This window comes from Trichosurus vulpecula, chromosome 5, assembly GCF_011100635.1.
Source record: "Trichosurus vulpecula isolate mTriVul1 chromosome 5, mTriVul1.pri, whole genome shotgun sequence".
In the NCBI taxonomy this organism is placed as follows: Eukaryota; Metazoa; Chordata; class Mammalia; order Diprotodontia; family Phalangeridae; genus Trichosurus; species Trichosurus vulpecula.
Window position 1 is genome coordinate 274,240,854 of NC_050577.1, and position 19,951 is coordinate 274,260,804.

At 41.5% G+C, this 19,951-nt stretch overlaps 1 protein-coding gene across 3 annotated transcripts in view; it reads left to right on the top strand.

Moving 5' to 3' along the window:
* The first annotated feature begins 1,975 nt into the window (after positions 1-1,975).
* Positions 1,976-19,951, top strand: part of SLC11A2 (solute carrier family 11 member 2) — a 43,989-nt gene continuing 26,013 nt past the window's right edge. Inside the window, exons 1-2 of one of the 3 annotated variants that reach the window (XM_036759019.1) lie at positions 1,976-2,102; positions 18,339-18,410. In XM_036759019.1, the coding sequence (XP_036614914.1) occupies positions 18,377-18,410 (34 nt within the window). In that variant the 5' untranslated portion in view covers positions 1,976-2,102; positions 18,339-18,376. Of the gene's footprint in view, positions 2,103-2,397; positions 2,460-18,338; positions 18,411-19,951 lie in introns of those variants that run through there. The other 2 variants (XM_036759021.1, XM_036759020.1) reach the window with 2 other exon arrangements.

The following is a 19,951-nucleotide window of genomic DNA, read 5'->3' on the forward strand; positions in this document are numbered from 1 at the left end:
TTATATGGCCAGAGAGAATGTTTACAGATGAACTAGACTGATTTCTGTGGGTCCTTCAGATCCAGAGGCATGTGTACGTCATAATTTTATCAGTGTTCCACGCATCTGATGGAAAATGCAAGTGGAGTACCCGAGGTTAATTGTCCCCAACCTAACCCTCTTGGGGAACAGAGGTCTAATAGAAACCCCTGACACGAATGACAGACCTGTCACTCTTTGGCGAACCTAATGGGAGGTTTTTTTTTTTTTTCCTAATCCACTGCCGTGATGATAGCGTTGCTTCAGAAGGAAAGCGACCCTTAGCTTCTGGCCCCCTCCCCATCACGCACTTCTGTACACGCCCCACTTCAACTCTGACCAAATGATGCAGATGACTTAAGAATAAAGATTTCTCTACCTAATTAATAGCCCATTAATATCTAGAGATGACAGGTATATGCTACCTACTTTTCTATAACAGGTCAAAGATGAAATTTGATGGTCCTTGGGAGCCAAGGAGGGTGGGGGTCAGCTTCTGAATGAATTCGCTTCTTACTCTTTTCTGCCCAGGGCTAGAATTGGAGGTGCCTTTATCTTATCAAAGGAGTCGGCTCAGGTCTTATATAGGGGCAGGAACACACTCAGGAGAGAGCAAACCAGTTCCGCACCATGGGGAAGAAGCAGGCTAAGAGTGAGGCTGCTCCCAGCTGCGAGCTAAGTAAGTAGCAATAAGACAGCCAAGCAGCCGGGATCTGACCAAAGATACCACCCTAAGCTGAGGAGGCAGGAGTGGAGGGGAGAAATACTCTGTCTTTTCTCTGTTATCTTCAGGTGGCTTTGGGTTCTCCTTTCTTCTTCAATTAGATGTATCTGAAGAAACGCCTCCTATCCTGAGGAAAATTGGGGCAAACTCTTCCTGAACCCCAGGTGGCTGCAAAAATTCCCCCAAGTTTCTTTTCTGATTTCCGTCTTTTTCCTCTTCTCTCCAGGAGAAAATTATTTTGGAGTCTAATTGCGGGGTGATTGGATTTTGCTTCTCTGTGTGTGTACGCTTCTGGTCTGTTCCTTTTTTTTTTTCCTGCCTTGCTGCTCCCAACCCCCCGCCCCCCATTTTTTGAGATTCGCGCCTAACTAATGATCTTTCTCCGAGCAATGAGCCAGCAAGGGGGCAGTTCGATTTTCCTGTAACGGGTATGCTTCTAAGTTTTATTTTTTCCTTAAGTGACCCCATCCCCAACAAATAATGCCTTAAAAAAAACAATTTTAAAAGAGATCATGTTGTAATTGTATTTTATTAGATTATTTATTTCCCTTTCCCAAAAGATGACCCAGAAACCAGCTGGTCCCTGCTCTTCCCCCAGTGCTTCTGGGTTCACTTCTCCGGCTTTTCGCTCTCAACTGAGGTCAGCTATCGATGCGGTGGAACTGAGTTTTGGAAACGAACAAGAAAAGGGGGAGTTATGTAGGAGCGAGGTGCAAAACAAGCGGAGGGAGCCGAAGTATAGGTGACAGGTACTAATCAATGACACGCATTCCTCTCTGGGGTGGAGGAGGATGACACTATGAAGTGGCAGCGCAGGGAACTAGGGTAGGCGGGGAGTTTTGTGTTTTTTTTCTCCCTTGGATGGAGCAGCAAGAAGTGGCATCTTGAAGACATCCTTGCCCTAATCGAAGGCCAGCAGATCCAGTAGAGGGAGGACTCGCCTTACTCCCAAGGAGAACTCCTGCAGAAGGCTGCATTGCTTCCTGTTTATCCTTCGTCCTCGATATCACCGGAGGGGATGCTAATCCAGAGACTGCCCGGACCTCCTGCGCTCCGAAACCCGCTTTTACAGCAGGACTGCATTTCACTTGTGCCTCCTTCCTCCGGACGCAGCGGGGCGCTGCTCCAGAGGAGGCGCCCGTTGTTTCTTTCGCTTCGCCACGCGGCACAGCTAGGAGATCCGGCCAATGAGAGTGCGCGGTCGGGGTATCGCCGACCAATCGCAATGAAGCTGGGCGGGACTGGCATGGCGGAGGGGGGGTGCGGAGGTGGGGGGGGGGGGTGCCCGGGCTTTGAGCGCGCCGGGTGTAATGGAGACACCCCGCCCGGGAAAACCTGTTTGGAAAGGACAACCCTGCAGGTGAGCTTCCGGGCCCCTAGGCCACCGCGAGGTCCAGGTTAGGTTAATTTGGGCCCACGTCCCTAGTTATCTGAAACCTTCGTGCGGCGCTTGCGGCTCGTGAGGGCAGGGGCGGAGGGGGGGGCGCGGTTTCTTGAGCTTTCTCTGAGCCTTACGGGGCGGGGGGGAGAGGGTGGGCGAAGGTAACGGAGAGGGTCATCGCCGCTCCCCTCCCCCACCCCACCGCCGACCGTGCCCCGTGACCCGTATCCTGGCGCCGCCGCAGTGGATCTCAGCGCCGGGCAAAGTCCGCCGGCCCCAGAAGCCCCTTGTCCAGGCGAGCTGCGCTGACGAGGGAACCCCGCGCGCCTTGAGGAGGTGCGCGGGGCCGGGGAGCGGGGGGTGTGCGCGGGGCGGGGGCAAAACCTACCCTTTCCCACTGAATAATGATAGTAATAATAGCAGCCGTCATTTATGTAACGCTTTGAGGTCTGCAAAACAGTCTGCAAAAAATGATCGTTTTATCCTCCTAAAGGAAGGCCGGGGAAGCAGGGGCTCATTTTACAGATGAGGAAACTGAGGCCGGCAGCGGGCCTGAGAGCGGATTTGAACTCAGGTGTTCCACGGCGCCACCTAGAGCCGGGAAGCACGCGGGGCACCAAATCGAGTGGATTGGGTTCATCGTCGCTGGCAACATCACAAACTGAGGCCCCGTGCCTCAGTTGCCCCTTCTGTAAAATGGGGTGTTCGAGGACAGGAAAGCCCCTTTGAAAGGTTTTTTTTTGTTTGTTTTAAGGAAAATTACAAAAGAAAAGTTACCGATTTGTAGCAAGGCTATTCGAGGGCTTGGTGGAAGAGTTTTCTTTGGCCCAAGAGGGCAGACAGAGCCTGGGGGATGGGTGGAAGTTTGAAGGAAGAACATTTACACCCAATGAAAGGAATAACTGATAGCCGTCCAAGAATGGCTTGGGTTGCCCCCAGGGATGGTTGTTTCCTCTTCTTTGAAAGTCTTCAAGTGGATGCTTGGGGGGGGAGGGGAGACGGGACGACTTCCTGGAGGAGAGGGTTCCTGCTAAAGGTGGGGGAGGGGTTGGAATAAAGACCCTCCAAGGTCTTAGTCCCTTTGCTGGGCCTAGGATAGACAGAAAATCCCAAATCCTTACTCTCACCCTAGGTTTCTGTGTTCTCCCTGGATCTGTTTTGGGTAACCGGCCTAAATAAAGCCTTTCTCAGGCTGTTGGTTTCTTTGTCCGATAACATCTCCATTTGGTTCTGTTCTACCCTGAGGTAATTTTGAATCTAGGAGGAAGAAGAAATGCCGGGATTGTAGATTGTCTCCTGTGTTCCAGGAACTACTGCAGGGAGTTGAGGAGGGGCTTTCCTGGAGCAGTCTGACAACATTTCTTAGGCTCTGTAGGGGGGAGGCCCAGGAGTACTTGCAGCTAGGCCCCAAGAGGATTGAAGGTCGTAGTAGGTCAGTGGATGGCATCCACACAGTGGAAATGTTATTACTTCACCCTTATGTCCTGCTTTCCAGATTAAAGAGTTCATTGACTCGTGTCATCTTTGGATTTTTCAAAAGATGTTCATGTTATCTGTTTGATTTTCACAGAAACCCTTGGAGCAGGTATTACCATTTCTGTCTGTAATAATCGTAGCCATTTATGTAGTGTGTTCAGGGTTGTAAATTGCTTTTTGTGTATTATCTCATTTGATCCCTACAAAAAATCCAATGAGATAGGTCTGGGCATTAATCATTATGCTCATTTTATAAATGAAGAAATAGGCTCAAAGTGTCAGGAGTAGGATTTGAACCCAGGTTTTTCTGTATTTCACGTCTACAGCTTCTACTACACCAAGTAAGGGAGCTCTGAAGCTGGGAGATGAGCCCAGGGGCACACAGCTGGTAGGCCATAGAAATGGGACTGAAGGGCTTGGGACTGGTGAACTAGTGCTGCCTGGCATGGGGAGTGAGGCTGTTGGTTTGAGGTTTAAAGTTAAGAGCCAAGGGGTAGGAGCTCTCTTCCCAAAGAGACCCTTATCATGCCTCCCTCCCGCCACCATGTAATCCTTTCTGGGATGTTGAAAAACCTCTCCTGACCCCGGAAACTATTTGAGAGGCCACAATGAAAGACTTCTGTTGCCTGATTTTTGCTTCTTCCCAGGAAGTTGCTATTTATAGAGTTAACTCTGACGGTAACTAATCCCTAAATGAGGAACTTAGAATGTGCAGACGAGGAAGCTTTGCTTAGTTCAGCACCGTGCTGCCCAGTTTCTGGTGAAATTCACATAACCATGTGGCATTTAGTTACTTAACTCTGGAATAATGCAGGCAAATTAAGTTCTTATGACTAAAAGTAGGCTGATGGTATGATGAGATTGCAGAGCAGTCTCTCCCTGAAATACATGGGTAAAGAAAAGGGTCAAGATCTTTAAAGTTGAGGTTTGGTGGAAATTATTTTAAGGCACTTTCTTTTTCCCCACCTCAGACCTTTGTGGTTTGATAAAGGCATTTGGAAAAGTGGTCAGTGGATAGGGATGGGCCAAAGCCAAGAAACAAGACGTCTCCCTCACAGTTTTAAGTCAGACCTCTAATAAGCTTCCATTTGTCCAACTGTAAATTGGGATATTGTAATATAAAAGTGCTCCATACCTAAGTAAACCTTTTAGTTTAATTAATTTGGAGTGGAAGTGGAAAATGTAGGAACTCACGTCAGAACATAGAAATGGTTTCTGGCCTTTTTTCTGGGAATGATAAAAATCTAGTTATAAAACCCTTATAACCAGCATGCATAGTCAAACAAAATAAATTCTGTGTTGACCATATCCAAAAATGTAACATATACATCCTACCCAGATGTTCCTGCCATCTGTAAAGAATTTTCTTTATAAATAAATGTGTGTATGTACACGCATGTGAAAAAAAGGGGACGTGAGAGGAGGAATAGGGAATAGAAGGGATAAAGTGGGTCAGAGAAAAAGACAGGAAGTATCTCAAGCAGGATTTGAACTTGGGCCTTCCTGATTCCAGGTCCATTATTTTATCTGCTGTGCAACTTAGCTGCCTGGGTACTGGGAGAGAAGGTAGCGTGTCTGATGAATTTTTTGCTGCAGATGAGAAGCTCAGCATCTAGAGAGGCAGAGAAACATGACCTAAGAGAAGCTCTCTCTGCCTGAAAAACATGTTATTTCCCCATTTATTCAAATGATAAAGAGAAAAATATGTAAGCAACATCGTTAAGGTCATTAACAATGACCAGGGGGAGAGGACATTGTTACTTACCATATTTGTTTGAAACAGCTAAATCTGACAGTCTCTTGGAACTCAATTTGGATGGTTCAGTGGACAGAGTGTAAGACCTGGAGTCAGGAAGACCTGAGTTCAAATTCAGTCTCAGAACACTTGCTAGCAGGGTGACCTTGAGCTTAAGCAGTGAACCTTTGCCTCAGTTTCCTCATCTGTAAAGTGGACATAGTAATAGCAGCGACGTTGCGGCGTTGTTGAGCTGAGTGAGATAAAGTATTGTAAAGAACTTAGAGCAGTGCCTGGCACATGGTGAGCGCTACACAATTTTAGCTATTTTTACTTAATCATATTTGATATTGACAAAATCGTTGTGGTGGGTGAGCTGATGATGAGACGGTCAACTTGTTTCTGAAGCCAAGGGTCTAAGGCAAGGGTTTTGGGGTTTTTTTAGCCTTTTTGGTATCCTGGATTCCTGAATTTTTTTATATGTATAAAATAAGATACATAGGAATGCAGAGGAAACCAATTATATTGTAATTTTCCCTCCATCCAAGTTCATGGGCCCACCTGAAATATATCCATTGACCCCCTTTTAGGTCTGTGGACTACAGGTCATGAACATCTGGTCTAGCATATACTGGTAATCTAAGGAACTTCTGGTTCCCTCGGGACACTTATTGAATCAATCAGCCTTAGGTGAAGATCTTGAAATTTGGATTTACTGCCTCTGTGCTACAATAGTTAAGCAAACCAGGCTATTATCAAGGAGGAAAATGGTTCTGGTTGACATGGAAATACAAGAGGAAATGCATGCTGTGAAAGCAGGATGATCTGGGCTTTAGCCAATAAGAACGTGCCTATTGCACTGGAAAAGGGAGGAATCAGGAAGGTTGGGATGTAGGGAAGGGCTGGAATGTCCTACAAAGAGCGGGTGTAGCATTTTTATGAGGTATGGGCCTCTTAATTTGAAGAGTCTAGTTGGCAAGTGGTCTCCACTCCCTTTCCCAGAATACTGCTAGAATCTTCGTTATCAGCTGTCCTCTCCAGACACATTGCTCTTGTCACCCACCCCTAAGTTCACTTTTTTTTATTCTTGGACTCTTCACTGAGTCAGTTTCCTTGTCGAAGTTCAAGAGGATAGACATCTGGCTCAGGTGAGAAACTGGCCCTACTGTTGAAAAGACGTTGTGCTTACCTGATAACAAAAGTGGTTATTGAATTCCGGTACAGCTCAAGTTAGCAAACCTAAAGAAACTGGCTGTACTGGTATCCTGATGACCAATCGTGGGAGAGAAGGGGGTGACCTTAGCTCCAGCTGCTGCGGGAGGCACTGGCATCCTTAAGGACGTTGTACAATAGCTGGATTGTACCTGATGAACAGGGTGTGTTTGTGGATCTGGGAAGTGCTCATCTTGCCCATTAATAAAGTCCTGCTCTGCTTCTGCTTTGGATCGTTTTCAGAATGTGATTCTTAGCTTGAATAAACGAGAGGGGTCCTATCTACCCTTGCTCCCCCAGTAAGATGAGACTATGGAACCTCTGATTTCATTTAGCTATTTTATAGCAAAGCTTCTTGAAGAGGAGGAAAGTAGAACACTTGCAGAATTTAACGGATTTTGTAACTGCACATTTCATGTGACTTTTTTTTTAGCAGTTTTTGCAAGTGGTCAACTGAGTTTTGGAAAATCTTAGTCTAATTACTTCCTCTGAGTATTTTATAGATCTATGACGGAATCAAAGGGAGTAATTAACTGTTCCTAGTAAAACAAAAATAGTTAAGTATGCCTAATTAACAATACAGGGCACAGAAAACCAGTAATTTCTACCATTGGACTACTGAAGTATCTCTGAAGCCTAGGCTAGGGGTGGGGAGCCTGTGGCCTCAAGGTCACATGTGGTCCTCTAGGGCCTCAAGTGTGGCTTCAAGTTTAGATTCAGTCAAAGGGCCTCCCTTGATAATTAGAGGGTCACATGTGACCTGGAGGTCATAGGTTCCCCACCCCTGTCCCAGAAACTCAGTCATTTATGAGAAATCCTTCAAAAGCTGCTAAAGGCTTACGAAGGAATAGCATCTAATTTTTCCTCAGAGAATAACATTTTAAAGGAGGAATGCAGAAAATACAATGTGTTCTTCAAGGTCAGATGAATTTCTGGCATGGATCCTTTTACAGGCAGTTCCTAGCATGGATCTGTGCCTTGCTTCTTAGAGCCTTCATGGACTCTTCAGATAAATTACACTGTGGTAACAAACATGTCAGCTAGGTGGCTCTTCTAAAAGGTCCCCAAGTTCCTATCCTAATAACCAGCTGATCTTTCTGTACGTTATCCCCAAGCTCCAAATGATCACCAAGGCTAAGGAGCCCTCCTTAAGGGGCTTTGGATTTTTTTTTTTTTAAGGTTTCAGGAAAGATAAATAAGCAAGGAAAGAACAACAAAAAAAAGATACACAGGAAGACCACAGCCAAGTGACTTTTATTCACATTGTCACAGCTGAATTCGTTAAATCTTAAAATTAGATGCCATAATCTCTAGATTTAAAAAGAGTTAAGCCTAATTTTGAACAGGACTTTGACAGCTGTGGGGATTTGGGATGATTTTGAATGCCTTTGCGTAAAACAGAAATTTATCATGAGAAAAGGAAAGGTACTGGTTTAGACTTGCAGGCAGCTTTTGAAATGGACATTAGCTATCCAAATTAGCCCCTCAAATCCTTTCTAAATTCTAAGAAAGCAAGTAGAAGTATGTCAGTTAATGTTCATGGTAACTAGAATATTAATTTTAGACCAGTCACATTTATGATACAGTGGAGTTCTCTTTTTTATGTGCTATAAAACATACTTTATAAAAACGAGGGTATCTTAGGAAATCAGTTTTGCCCATTTAAAAAGATTCAGAGCCTAAGTTTTTCCATTTACATCGTTGTCATTTTGTATATTTTCCTTCATTCTGCATCATTTCGTATAGATTTTCCTGTGGTTATTTGTAGTCTTCATAGTCATCGCTGCAGTTGGTTTTAGCTGTTCCCCAGTTGAGGGACATCTACTTTGTTTCTGGTTCTCTGCTAGTTAAAATATCTTGAGGTATGTGGAACTTAGTACTTTTTATTTTTTACCTCCATGAGATGTGGGATGTGAGTCAAAGGGTATGATTCAATTCCAATTTGCTTTCCAGGAAGTATGGACCAATTCAGAGCTCCACCAAGAGTACATTGGTGTGCCTTTGTACCACCTCTTCGTCATTGACCATTCCTGTCTTATATTGTCTTTGCTAATTTGCTGGGTATGAGAACAAACCCCACTGATTTTAATTTGTATTTCTCTTATTAGTGGTTTGAAGTAATTTTTACATGGTGGTTAATATTTTGCAGTTCTTTTGAGAACTGTTTGTTTATATCCATTGGCGGAGCACCAGCTTTTTATATATGTATCAGCAAAATTTCTTTCACTATTACGTTCCCCTCAGCTTCCCAGAGAGCCATCCCATATAATAAATATATTTTTTTTAAGGATAAAAGGTAAAAAGGAAGGAAAAAAGGTAAAACCAATCAAGGCATTGAAAAAGTATGAAAGTATACCAGTGTGCACTCCTGTGGGCTTCTCATGTCTGCAAAGGAGTGGGGGCAGGGAGGGTCTGCCTTTTCTATGTAGCCATGCCTGTTCCCTGTAGTTTGACTTTTTGGTTGTGGTTCTTTGCACTTTTGTTTCTGTAGCCTTTTACATCATTGTGTATCTTGTTTTCATGGCTCTGCCTACTTCAGTTTGCATTAGATCTCGAACGTCTTTTCATGCTTTTCTGTATTTATTATATTCGTTATTTCTTATCACATTCATGTACCATAATTTGTTTAGTTATTTCTCAGACTATGGACATCCACTTGCTTTCAGTTCTGTGCCCAGCTTTATTTTGAATGACAGATTTTTGGTTACATTTTAGACTTACTACAAAATCACCAATCGCAAAATTGCTTTTCTGGGAAATAGTAATAAATTACACATTTCTCTAGCGCTTTATGGTGGACAAAATACCATTGTTTGGATGGCAAGTTTTATTAAGAATGTCACAAAGCAGGGAAAGTGGAATTTTTCTTAATGCATTCTAAATTTTCCTCAGAATTTTCACAGACTGTATGAGTTAATAAATGACAGGAGCATTGATGTCCTGAGAGTCCTGGGTGTGCCTAAGTATGCATCCCTTCTGTGCTACAGATAAGAGAAGTGGGTTTCATTTACAGCCATAATCTTGTTGTGCAGTCAGATACATAAGCCAGTTTTTTGACCAGCAGATGAGTGGGGAGTCCATGAACAGTTCTTGAAATTCCTAACAGTTCAATTCGAGGAAAGTTTCTCTTCGTGTGTATCTCTGTCTCTGTCTCTGTTTCTCTTTCTTTGTCTCTCTTAATGATACCTTTTGTTTTTACATCATGCATTATATCATATTCCACCCTTAACCCCCCTCCCCTACCCAGGACCTTTCATTGTACTAATCATTTAAAAAGAGAGACAGTTTTGGGAGTGGGAGGCAGTGGTTCCATGATGTGGTGCACAGAGCTGACCTTGAAGTCCAAAAGCCAGGGCTCACATCCTGTCCAGCTATTTCAGGTATTGAAAAATACCTGTATGACCTTGGGCAAGTCACTTTACCTCCATCTGCCTCAATTTCCTCTGAAGTGAGAGCTTTGTGCCAGACAGCGTCAGAAAGCCCGGGCAGCTCCAAATTTATGTTAATTGCGGCTGGGTCTGATGGAGTAATACCATATTCCATACTAGGACTTAACCCCAGCAGTAAAGAAAGAGGTTCATTTTCTCAATTTTTCTTTGGGGGCAAGCTTAGTCATAATGATTACACATATATTACACATCGTTGTATTATTCTTTTCATTTATCTTCTGGCAGATTTGTGTAATTTTTTTCCTGCTTCTACTTAGTTTATCCTTAAGTTTAAAAAGCACTTATTAAGTACATACTGTGTTAAGTTCCATGGTCTGGACTAAGTGCTGGGGGTACAGAGAATGGCAAAAACAGCCCCTGCTATGGAGGAGTTCACAGTCTCATGGGAGAACACCACAGTATTCCCATGTTTCCCTTTATTCATATTCATTCACGTGAATATAAACTTTTGTTTAGCTATTGTCCTGTCCCTGCATACTTTATTTCCAATCTTTTGCAAACACTTAAAGTATTACTATGAATATTTTGGTGTATATGGTACCTTCCTGGGTTTTATCTCTTTGGGGTGGGGGAAGGTGGGGAGATAATTCTAGCTGTAGGCTCTCTGGGTCAAAACTTTTAGTTATTTTTAAAAAAAACTTCATTCCAAATTGTTTTTCAGAATGGTTGGACCAATTCATAGGATCACCAGCGCAGTATTAGTGTGCTGATCTTGCATTACCATCTTTTGTCATCTCTGTCTCTTTGCATGTGAAGTCACCACTCTAGAATTATTTTAATTTCAATTTCTCTTTATTAGTGATCTAAAGCAATCTTTCATGTGATCAGTTAGCTTTCTTCTTTTTTCCATTCTGCTTTTTTTTTTAATTAAGATTTTTTATTTTTAGTTTACAACAATTTTTTTTCAGTTAGCAGAAAACTCCCTTTACTCCCAAGAGAAACAAAGCTCCTGTTACAAATATGTGTAGTCAAACAAAATAAATGTCCACGTTGGTCATGTTAAGAATGTCTGTGTCTGTCTCTGTGTGTCTCATTTTGCTGAGTCACCTCTGTCAGTAAATGGGTAGCAGGTTCCATCATCAGCCCTCAGGAATCATGATTCATTTATGCTGGTTAGAATTCCTAAGTCTTTCACAGTCATTTGATTCTGTAATACTTTTATCTTGGTATAAATTGTTATCCTGGTTCTGGTCACTTTACATCAGTTTGTAGAGATTTTCTCAGTTTTCTCTGAAACCGTCATTTCTTGTAGCACATTAGTTTTCTATCACATTTACGTACCTTAACTTGTTCACCCATTTCTCAATTGACCAATTCTTTGACACTACAAAAAAGGGAATGGATATTTTTGTACATTTTTAGGGTCTGTTTTCCTTAAGATCAATCCCTCCCTTAATCTATTCCCTCTCATTCCCCCTTCTCCTTTTCTCTGCTGAAGAAAATGTGTTTCTATAGCTGTGTGCACACATATGTTCTTCCCTCTTTTGACTAGTTGAATCTGTGAAGTTCAAGGCAGCCTCTCCCCCTACCCCTTCCTCCTCATTTGTATAGATGTCTACTTGCTTACCTTGATTATATGAGATAATTTTCTCTAATTCTTCTTCTCCCTTTTCATTCTTTTGAGATCATTATGCTATAACAGAATCAGTCCCAGTACTTCTAATTGGACTTTTCTCTATGACCATTGATCATAATAGAATTCAGAGTAGACACATGTATTATTTCCCTATATTAGAATGTAAGGAGTTTATCCTTGTTCAGTTCCTTGTGATTGTTTATTCATCTTTACCTATATTTCTCTTGACTTATGTGTTTGTACTTCAGAGTTTATACATAAATTGGGTCTTTTCATTATGAATGCATATAGTTCATTAAAAATCAATACCTCCCCCACCCCATTAGATTCACTTTTGCTGGGTTAAGTTTTTCTTGTCTGTTAACTCATCTCCTTTGCCTACTGGAATATAGTATCGTATATCAAGCTCTCTACTTTAATAGTGGTGGCTGCTAAGTCATCTGGTCCTGACTGTGACTCCTTGCTACTTGAAATCTTTCTGGCTGCTTGCAGTATTTTTTCTTTGACCCAGAAGTTCTGCATTTTGGCTGTTCCAATCCAGTGGCTAGCGGATTCTTTCTCTACTGTGCCCTCTGCTGCTAAGAGATCTGGACAGTTTTCTTTTGTAATTTCTTTAAATATGATGTCTAGGCTCTTTTGGGGGCAGCTTTCAAGTGATACTTAAATTTTTCTCCTTGATCTTTTTTCAGACCATTTGTTTTTGCTGAGATACCTTAAATTTTATTTTGTTTTTCATTCTTTTTTTTTTTTATATTTCTAGTCTCATGGAGTTATTATCTTCTGTTTGGTTCATTCTGATTTTCAGAGTTTTGTACCTATTGTTCCAAGCTCTTAATTCTCTTTCCTCTTTCTTCCATAGGCCTCCTTTTCAGTTTTTTTCCTTAGTGCTCTCATTTTTCATTTATAAAAACATTTTGAGTCTTTAAAAAAGTTTTCAAAAATTCTTCCTTTGTCTCTTCCTGGAATTTTAGTCAAATTCTCACAGATGCATTTTTTTCTCTAAAGCTTTGCTTATAGAGTCTTCTCATACTTCTTTTTTTTTTTTGGAGGGGGGAAGGCAGGGTAATTGGGGTTAAGTGACTTGCCCAAGGTCACACAGCTAGTAAGTGCGACAAGTGTCTGAGGCTGGATTTGAACTCAGGTCCTCCTGACTCCAGGGCCTGTGCTCTACTCACTGTCCCACCTAGCTGCCCCTGCTTATAGATTCTTTATTCTCCTGGGTTTGTGTCCTGAGCATTCCTGCCACCATACGATGGGACTCTCTTTTTTTTGGTGGGGGGGAGAGAAGGCAATGGAAGAAGGATAAACATTTACTAAGCACCCACTGTGTGCCAGACAATGTGCTTTACAAATGTTATATCAGTTGAACCTCATAACTCTGAGGTCTAGGTGCTGTTATCATCCCCATTTTACAGTTGAAAAAACTGGGCCACAGAAAACTTTAAGTGGCTTGCCCAGGGGTCACAGAGCTAGTGTCTGAGAACCTATTTGGACTCAGGTCTTCCCGATTCCAGGCCCAGCAAACTGTCTCCTACACCACCTTTATCATGCCTTTATGATGAGATTCTTTTTTGGTCTTTTTTCTAACCTATTTGCTGACTCCAGATTTTGTTAGGCCAGGCTGTCCATACTTCTAGAGGGAATGGCTCTCTCTCCTGCTGTTGCTTTCTTGGGATTTTGAGAGTTGTGTTATTTCAGGACCTCAGGGATAGCTCAGGTTGGGGAATCTGTAAGCTTTCAGTGTCCCCAGAGGGGCCCGATACAGGGCAAGTCTGACGACGGCTGCCCAGCCTGGTCTGAGCTCTGCAAATTACTGACCTGGGTTTGGGTCTGGGCATAAGCCTGTGGGCTTTCCTTCTTTGGAGTTTCAGTAGATTGCTGTTGGACTCAGCTAGCTGTAAAGCTCTGTTGGTTCAGAATAACAGAATCGCAGGTTTCCCTTTGGTCTGAGATTCCTCTACAGGCTTCAGCCGGGACTAAAGTTGGAGCTTAGACCTTCCATTCCTCGGGTCAGCCACACAGCTGCTGTTTGCTTCTGAATTTGTATCCTTACTCTGTAGAAACCCTAGGGCCTGTGAACACTTCTTATTCCAGAATTCTACCTCAGTGCATGTCTCACCATCAGTGCACTGTCTAGATTGATTCTCTTTCAGTCCCAGGGCACTAGAATGCCCCATGTATTGGGCTTTCTGGCCCCAGTGTCCACAAGCCTGTCTCTCAGTGCTAACCCAGGACTTTTTTCTTGGATTTCTTCATCAGGTTGGTGTATTTTCTAGGTCTGGGATTTGGGGGGTGGGGGAGTGGGGGGAGGAACTCCATTTTTCTTTTTTTTGTTATGTGACCTTATATATTTTAGTTGAGTGCCATGATGTAAGATACTTATTTAAACATAATTTTTGCCAAATTCCAATATTCCTGGAGATTTATGTTAATTAGGACTCTTTTCCCAAGCAATTTATGTTCTTGGGTTTATTAAACACTGGGTTATTGACTTCATTTTCAAGGAACATTTATTAAGTATATGCAAAAAACACTGTAAAAATTAGAGGAAATGGAATTTCCATAATTATATATCTTCAGATTATGGCCCCTGGATTTATTGCCATCGAGTACACACAGACTAATCTTTTGACTGAAGCTTAACAAGACAAATGTCTTCCATTTAGACAGTTTAAGAGCTTCCATGATCATTTACATAGAGCTTTATTAGAAAGTTGACCTGACCTTTCCAGATCTTAGCCTACAAACTGTTAATGTGTTCTTTTTGTTTAAAAAAAAAAACAACCCACCAATAAAAACAAACCTTTTGCAATCCTGGGAATAAAGTTTAATGATCCCTTTTCCCCCACTTCCTTTTTATCTAGAGTGAACAAACCACCATTTAACTTTTGGACACAGATGGGGATAAAATAGTCACCTTAAACCTAACCTTAAATAGCTGAGTTAGAGCTACTGATTGCAGGGTAATATTTTCTTTTAGGGGTGAGGATTAAAAATGCGTAAGTGATGGCACCCAAAGAGAGAAGCTTTTTGGGGCAAGAACTCACTATTTGCCAAAAATTGATTGGAAAACTGGAAAGCAGTTTGGCAGAAACTAGGTATTGACCATCTCATACCATCTACCAAGATAAGGTAAAAATGGGTACATGATTTAAGCGTAAAGGATGATATTATTAAGCAGATTAAGGGAGTATGGAATATTTTACCTGTCAGATTTATGGATAAGGGGAAAAATTTATGACCAAACAAGATAGAGAAGATATTGGAAGGCAAAATGGATAATTTTAATTACATTAAATTTAAAAAGTTTTGCACAAACAAAACCAGTGCAGCCCATATTTTTGAAGGAAAGCAGGAAAGTGTGTGGGGGAGTTTTACAGCAAGTTTTTTTGATAAAGGCCTTACTACTTATACAGGAGGAGGTTGTTCAGTCATTTCAGATGTGTCTGACTCTTCATGAACCCCTTTGGAGTTTTCTTGGCAAAGATACTGGAGAGGTTTACCAGTTTCTTCACCAGTGTATTTTATAGATGAGGAAACTGAAACAAAAACAATCAAGGTTAAGTGACTTGCCCAGGGTCACACAGCTAATAAGTGTCTCAGGCCAGATTTGAACTCAGGAAGATGAGTCTTCCTGACTCCAGGCCTGGCACTCTATCCATTGCGCCACCTAAGTTGCTCCACATAGAGAGAACTGAGTCATTTATAAAGATAAGAGCCATTTCCCAATTGATAAATGGTCAAAACATATAAAGGGCAATTAGGTGGCACAGTGAATAAAGTGTCAGACATAGGGTCAGGAAGACTCCTCTTCCTGAGTTCAAATAGCTGTGTGACCCTGGGCAAGTCATTTAATCCTGTTTGCCTTAGTTTCTCATCTGTAAAATGAGCTGGAGAAGGAAATCGTGAATCACTCCAGTCCTTGCCAAGAAATCTAAACAGGCTTGTGAAGAGTTAGGCATGACTATCAAAGCTATCTATAGTCATTTAAAGAAATGTTCTAATTCACTATTAATTAGAGAAATGCAAATTAAAACAACTTCAAGGTACCACCTATCATTGACTAACATGATAGGAAAGGAAAGGGACAAATGCTGAAGGGCATGTGGAAAAATAGATACACTAATGAACTGTTGGTGGAGTTGTGAGCTGGTCCAACCATTTTGGAGAACAATTTTGAACTAACTATGCCCCAAGGGCTATAAAACTGGGCACACACCCAGCAATACCACTACTATATCTGTATCCCAAAGAGATCAAAGGAAAAGGAAAAGAAGCTATATGTATAAAAATATTTATAGCAGGTAATAATTGTAAATAATATAGCAGCAGATAATCGAAAACTGAGGCAATACCATCAGTTGGGGAATGGCCGAACAGGTTGTGGTATATGATTGTGATGGAATCCTATTGTGTTGTAAGAAATGACAAAGGGGGGTGGTTACAAAAAAACCTGGGACAACTTATATTAATTGATGCAAAAGGAAGACTAGGAGAACATTGTATATAGTGAGCAGCAATATTGTAATGATGATAAACTATAGAAAGTCTTTTCTCTCCTCTGCTCAATAGAACGATCTGATCCTAGACAGTTCCGAAGAAGTCATGATGAAAAATGCTATCCACTTTGAGAGAATGAACTAAAGAACTCTGAGTACAGATTGAGGCATACTTTTTTCACTTTCTTCATTTTTCTTTTCCCTTTTTTATTTTTGCAATGTGGCTAATATGGAAATATGTTTTGCATAATTTTACATTGCTTCCCGTCTCAGTGGATAGGGGAGGGAAGAGAAGAATTTGGAACTCAAATTTTTTTTAAGTGAATGTTACAAATAAATAATAAATTTTAAAAAAAAGAAAAATGCATTAACAGTTTTGCTGCAAATGCAGCTATGTGCCAATTTCTGTCTGTTTATATAAATCTTATGTGTATTCGCTAATACAAGGAAGTGAATCTTGAGTTGGTAGTTGGGACTGTCCCACTGAACAAAGCTATGCAGTATTGAATTACTATTTCCTTGTAACCCAAATTTGATGGAGACTTAGAGCCCAAAGGAAATGATGTCCAGTAAACAATCTGCAGAAGATGTAGTTGGGGGATTAATGACTCTAGTTGTATAGATCATAAATTATAGTCCACTTTATTGTCTCTTTCTTCCTTTCCCTTTGAATATAGGGAGGCAATAGCTATTCAGCCTTGAGGCTGAAGAGAGGAGGCCAGTCTCTTTGTACTCTGTCCTACCCTGGTCAGAGTTTTCTTTTTGCCATAGATTTTTAAAATTGCTACTTGCTAAACTAATGTGCTTTTCCCAGATGCTGTTTTTGTTTTCCAGATTATAGAAAAACAAGAACCTCTGCTATCCAGAAACTGGTATAATGAGTCCAGATACCATATTAAATTTTTTTTTGAAGACAGATCTTTTTAAAAAGGAAGTATTACATACTTCCTTTTAAAAGAACATATTCATATTGATGTATTCGCCCATCTTTTTTCTTCGTTCTTGCTTATGGCAACCACACTTTCTGCTGTTTCTCAACTGTGTTAAACTTGGAAACCAAATTAGGAAATTTATTAGAACTAGTTTTATAGTAAAAATAGCTAATTTGTGTCTGAGTGAGGACTCAAAGCACCTTCTGAATAAAGTGCATGAACTTTATGACCCATCTCTTCTGACTACTCAGAGCCTCTTTTCCTTTTTTTAAATTTATTTCCTGCTTCTGGACTCTATTTAAGATATGTCACATTGCCAGATAATTAAAGATAGGTGAGCTATTAATTTTAACAGACTTGACGTGGATTGGATCTTGTCATTCTCAACAGCTTTTCAGAGTTAAGGTCAGTTTGACTATTTTAGCAACCGGACACTAGAACCAGAGATGTTTTAAGAGATGACTGTTCGTATGATCATCACTATGTATCGATTACATTGATGATATTGGAATGATAGCTGAACTCTAGGTCACAGAAAATTTAAATAGCGCCAAAAGGCTTTTCTTGTGGCAAATTCAAGAACTTGCCTATCAGAAACTAGAAAACTGTCCCTAAAAGAGCTACAGAGTGTCAAGGTTGATAGGTTGACAGAAACTGTGAGAGGTCAAAATAATACATTCAGTCTGAAAAAGAAGGGGCTAAAATAGGTCGAGTAGTACTCAAAGCAGAAAACTTAGCAGTTCCCCATGGCCCCACAGCCCTAACAGAAGGCAGGGAACTTGAGTTGTAATGAGAACAGATGTAAAGGCCTTGACTGTTAAGAATGATTTACATTCTGGAGGAGGCAGCCAAAGTGGGGTGTGAATCTTTGTCCCTGGAGAACAGGCGAGGTAGCCATCTATATTTAGATGGTTTGGATTTAGGGAAAGATAGCAGCTGGACTAGTTAAACTCTAAGAATTTTTTTAGCTTTCTAATTCATACATGATGCATGTTTTCTTACACATGGAGTATTTAATAAGGTCTTTTCTGTAGCACTGCAGTTGTATGATTCTGTGACTAATATAAGATAAATTTGTCTCTTTGCAATTACTCTCTTCTCCAGGTTGTGAAATCTTGTCAGCAGAAATATTTCTTACACATCTGAAACTCATCTCATTTGATTAGATATTGATCAGACTCCAAAAAGAGTTTTTCAAACTTCTTCACATTTGTTTATGACACTGTTCATGAAGTGGGACATAGGGGTCACACTGACTTGTAACAGCTGTAATGTTGGCAAGTGCTGATCCTCTGCTGGTCTGATTATTCTTGTTAATTTTCTCTCCCCTTTCCAGAATCCTATTCTAAGTCCTCGGATGTCCCGGCTTCCACCATGACGTTAAGTTCTAACCAGAAGATGCCTGCTGGTAATTTGAAGCTTTGTGTTATTTATTGATGATGTTCTAGACAGCTTTGTCAATCATCCCCCTTATCCGCTTCCTGAATTGTTTCTTCTGGATATAACAAGTGACGTCCACAAGTTTGCTGTACTTTTAGGCAGTAAGTTAAATGGATTGTCATCATGCCAGGTATATTGTATTCCTGATCCGAAATGTCAGAGGAGGGAAAAATGAGGTTACAGGCTGACTCTGGAGCTGTAATGCCCTGGTTAGGCTAGTTAACAATTGCTGCTGTTTGTGATTGGTTATAGTTATCTTCGATTTTCTCTTCTAGACCTGGCACCCAAGTCACCAGAATGTAACTGAAAACCTTGTTTGCTCTCTCTGGCCAGAGCAGTTGCATTCCTTATTGTTGTGGACAGTGAGAGCCTTCGGAGGTTCTAAGAGAGTTTATGAATATGTAAGGAGAGTGTCTCTTGCTTTGTACCCTCCCCTCCTTTAGGTACTTTGGTTCAGCTGTCCTGAGCTGGAAAACTTTCAACTCGGAATTCTAGTAGAATAGAATTCTGCTCCCTTTCAGTGCTTCTTAAACTGTGGGTCGTGAGTGGAAAAAGTTTAAGAAGGCCAGAATTCTAGATCATCCTAGATCTACTGTTTGGAGGCCATTCTCTTAGCGTTTTAGTCACTCTAAGACGATGATACTAATAGCTAATGCTTATATAGCACTCTTGAGATTTGCAGAGTGCTTTTCATTATCTCACCTGTGTGGTGAGATTATCCCTGAGGAAACTGTGACTGAGAAGTCAAATAACTTGCCTGTAGCTAGTGAATAGCTAGTAAATTCCTGAGGAAGCGTTCAAACTGAGGTCTTCTTGACTCAGCCAGTGCATTCATTGCTTTGTCCATTCTGCCACTGAGGTCATCCTGTAAAATGAGAGCTTCTCCTCTACCACCTTTACCCAGCCCCCCATCAAAAAAAACCCTCAAGGTTATGGAGTCACAGACTTGATCGGTACACTCTGAGCAAACATGTGGGCATGGTGGTGGCTTTGGGAGCGTGGTCTTCATGAATGGAGGGAGCTGGTTTCCTCCTCCCCCACTCTTCTAGCCTTTGCCCCCTCTCTCTATGATAATTGACCAGCGGGGAAGGAGTATATAGATAAGTGGCCTGTTGGTGAGGCCTTGATCAACATGTGCCTGGCTAATGGTGACTGAGTCAGGAATAAGGAGGAGGCAGAGCACATGGAAAACTCTGTACTCATTGACTTTCTGCATTTTGCCTTGAGTGTCCGAGTTTCTGGCAAGCACCTGGGACCTGACACATAATGGTCAAGGGGTGTGATGGAGAGTGAGTTTGAGAGGAAAACTGCATTATAACAAATGTAATATATTTTTCACTTTGGGCTCTAGAGGAGGACTAGGGAAAGTTCTTACTGAGAAGTGCTATTTACTTACATTGGCCTGGATGAGTTCCAAGGCTCGTCTATTGCTTTCTCTTTGTGTCTTAGATTTCTTTCCATATAGAAATTTTGTGCTGATAACGACGAGATGATGGAATACTAAGGTTT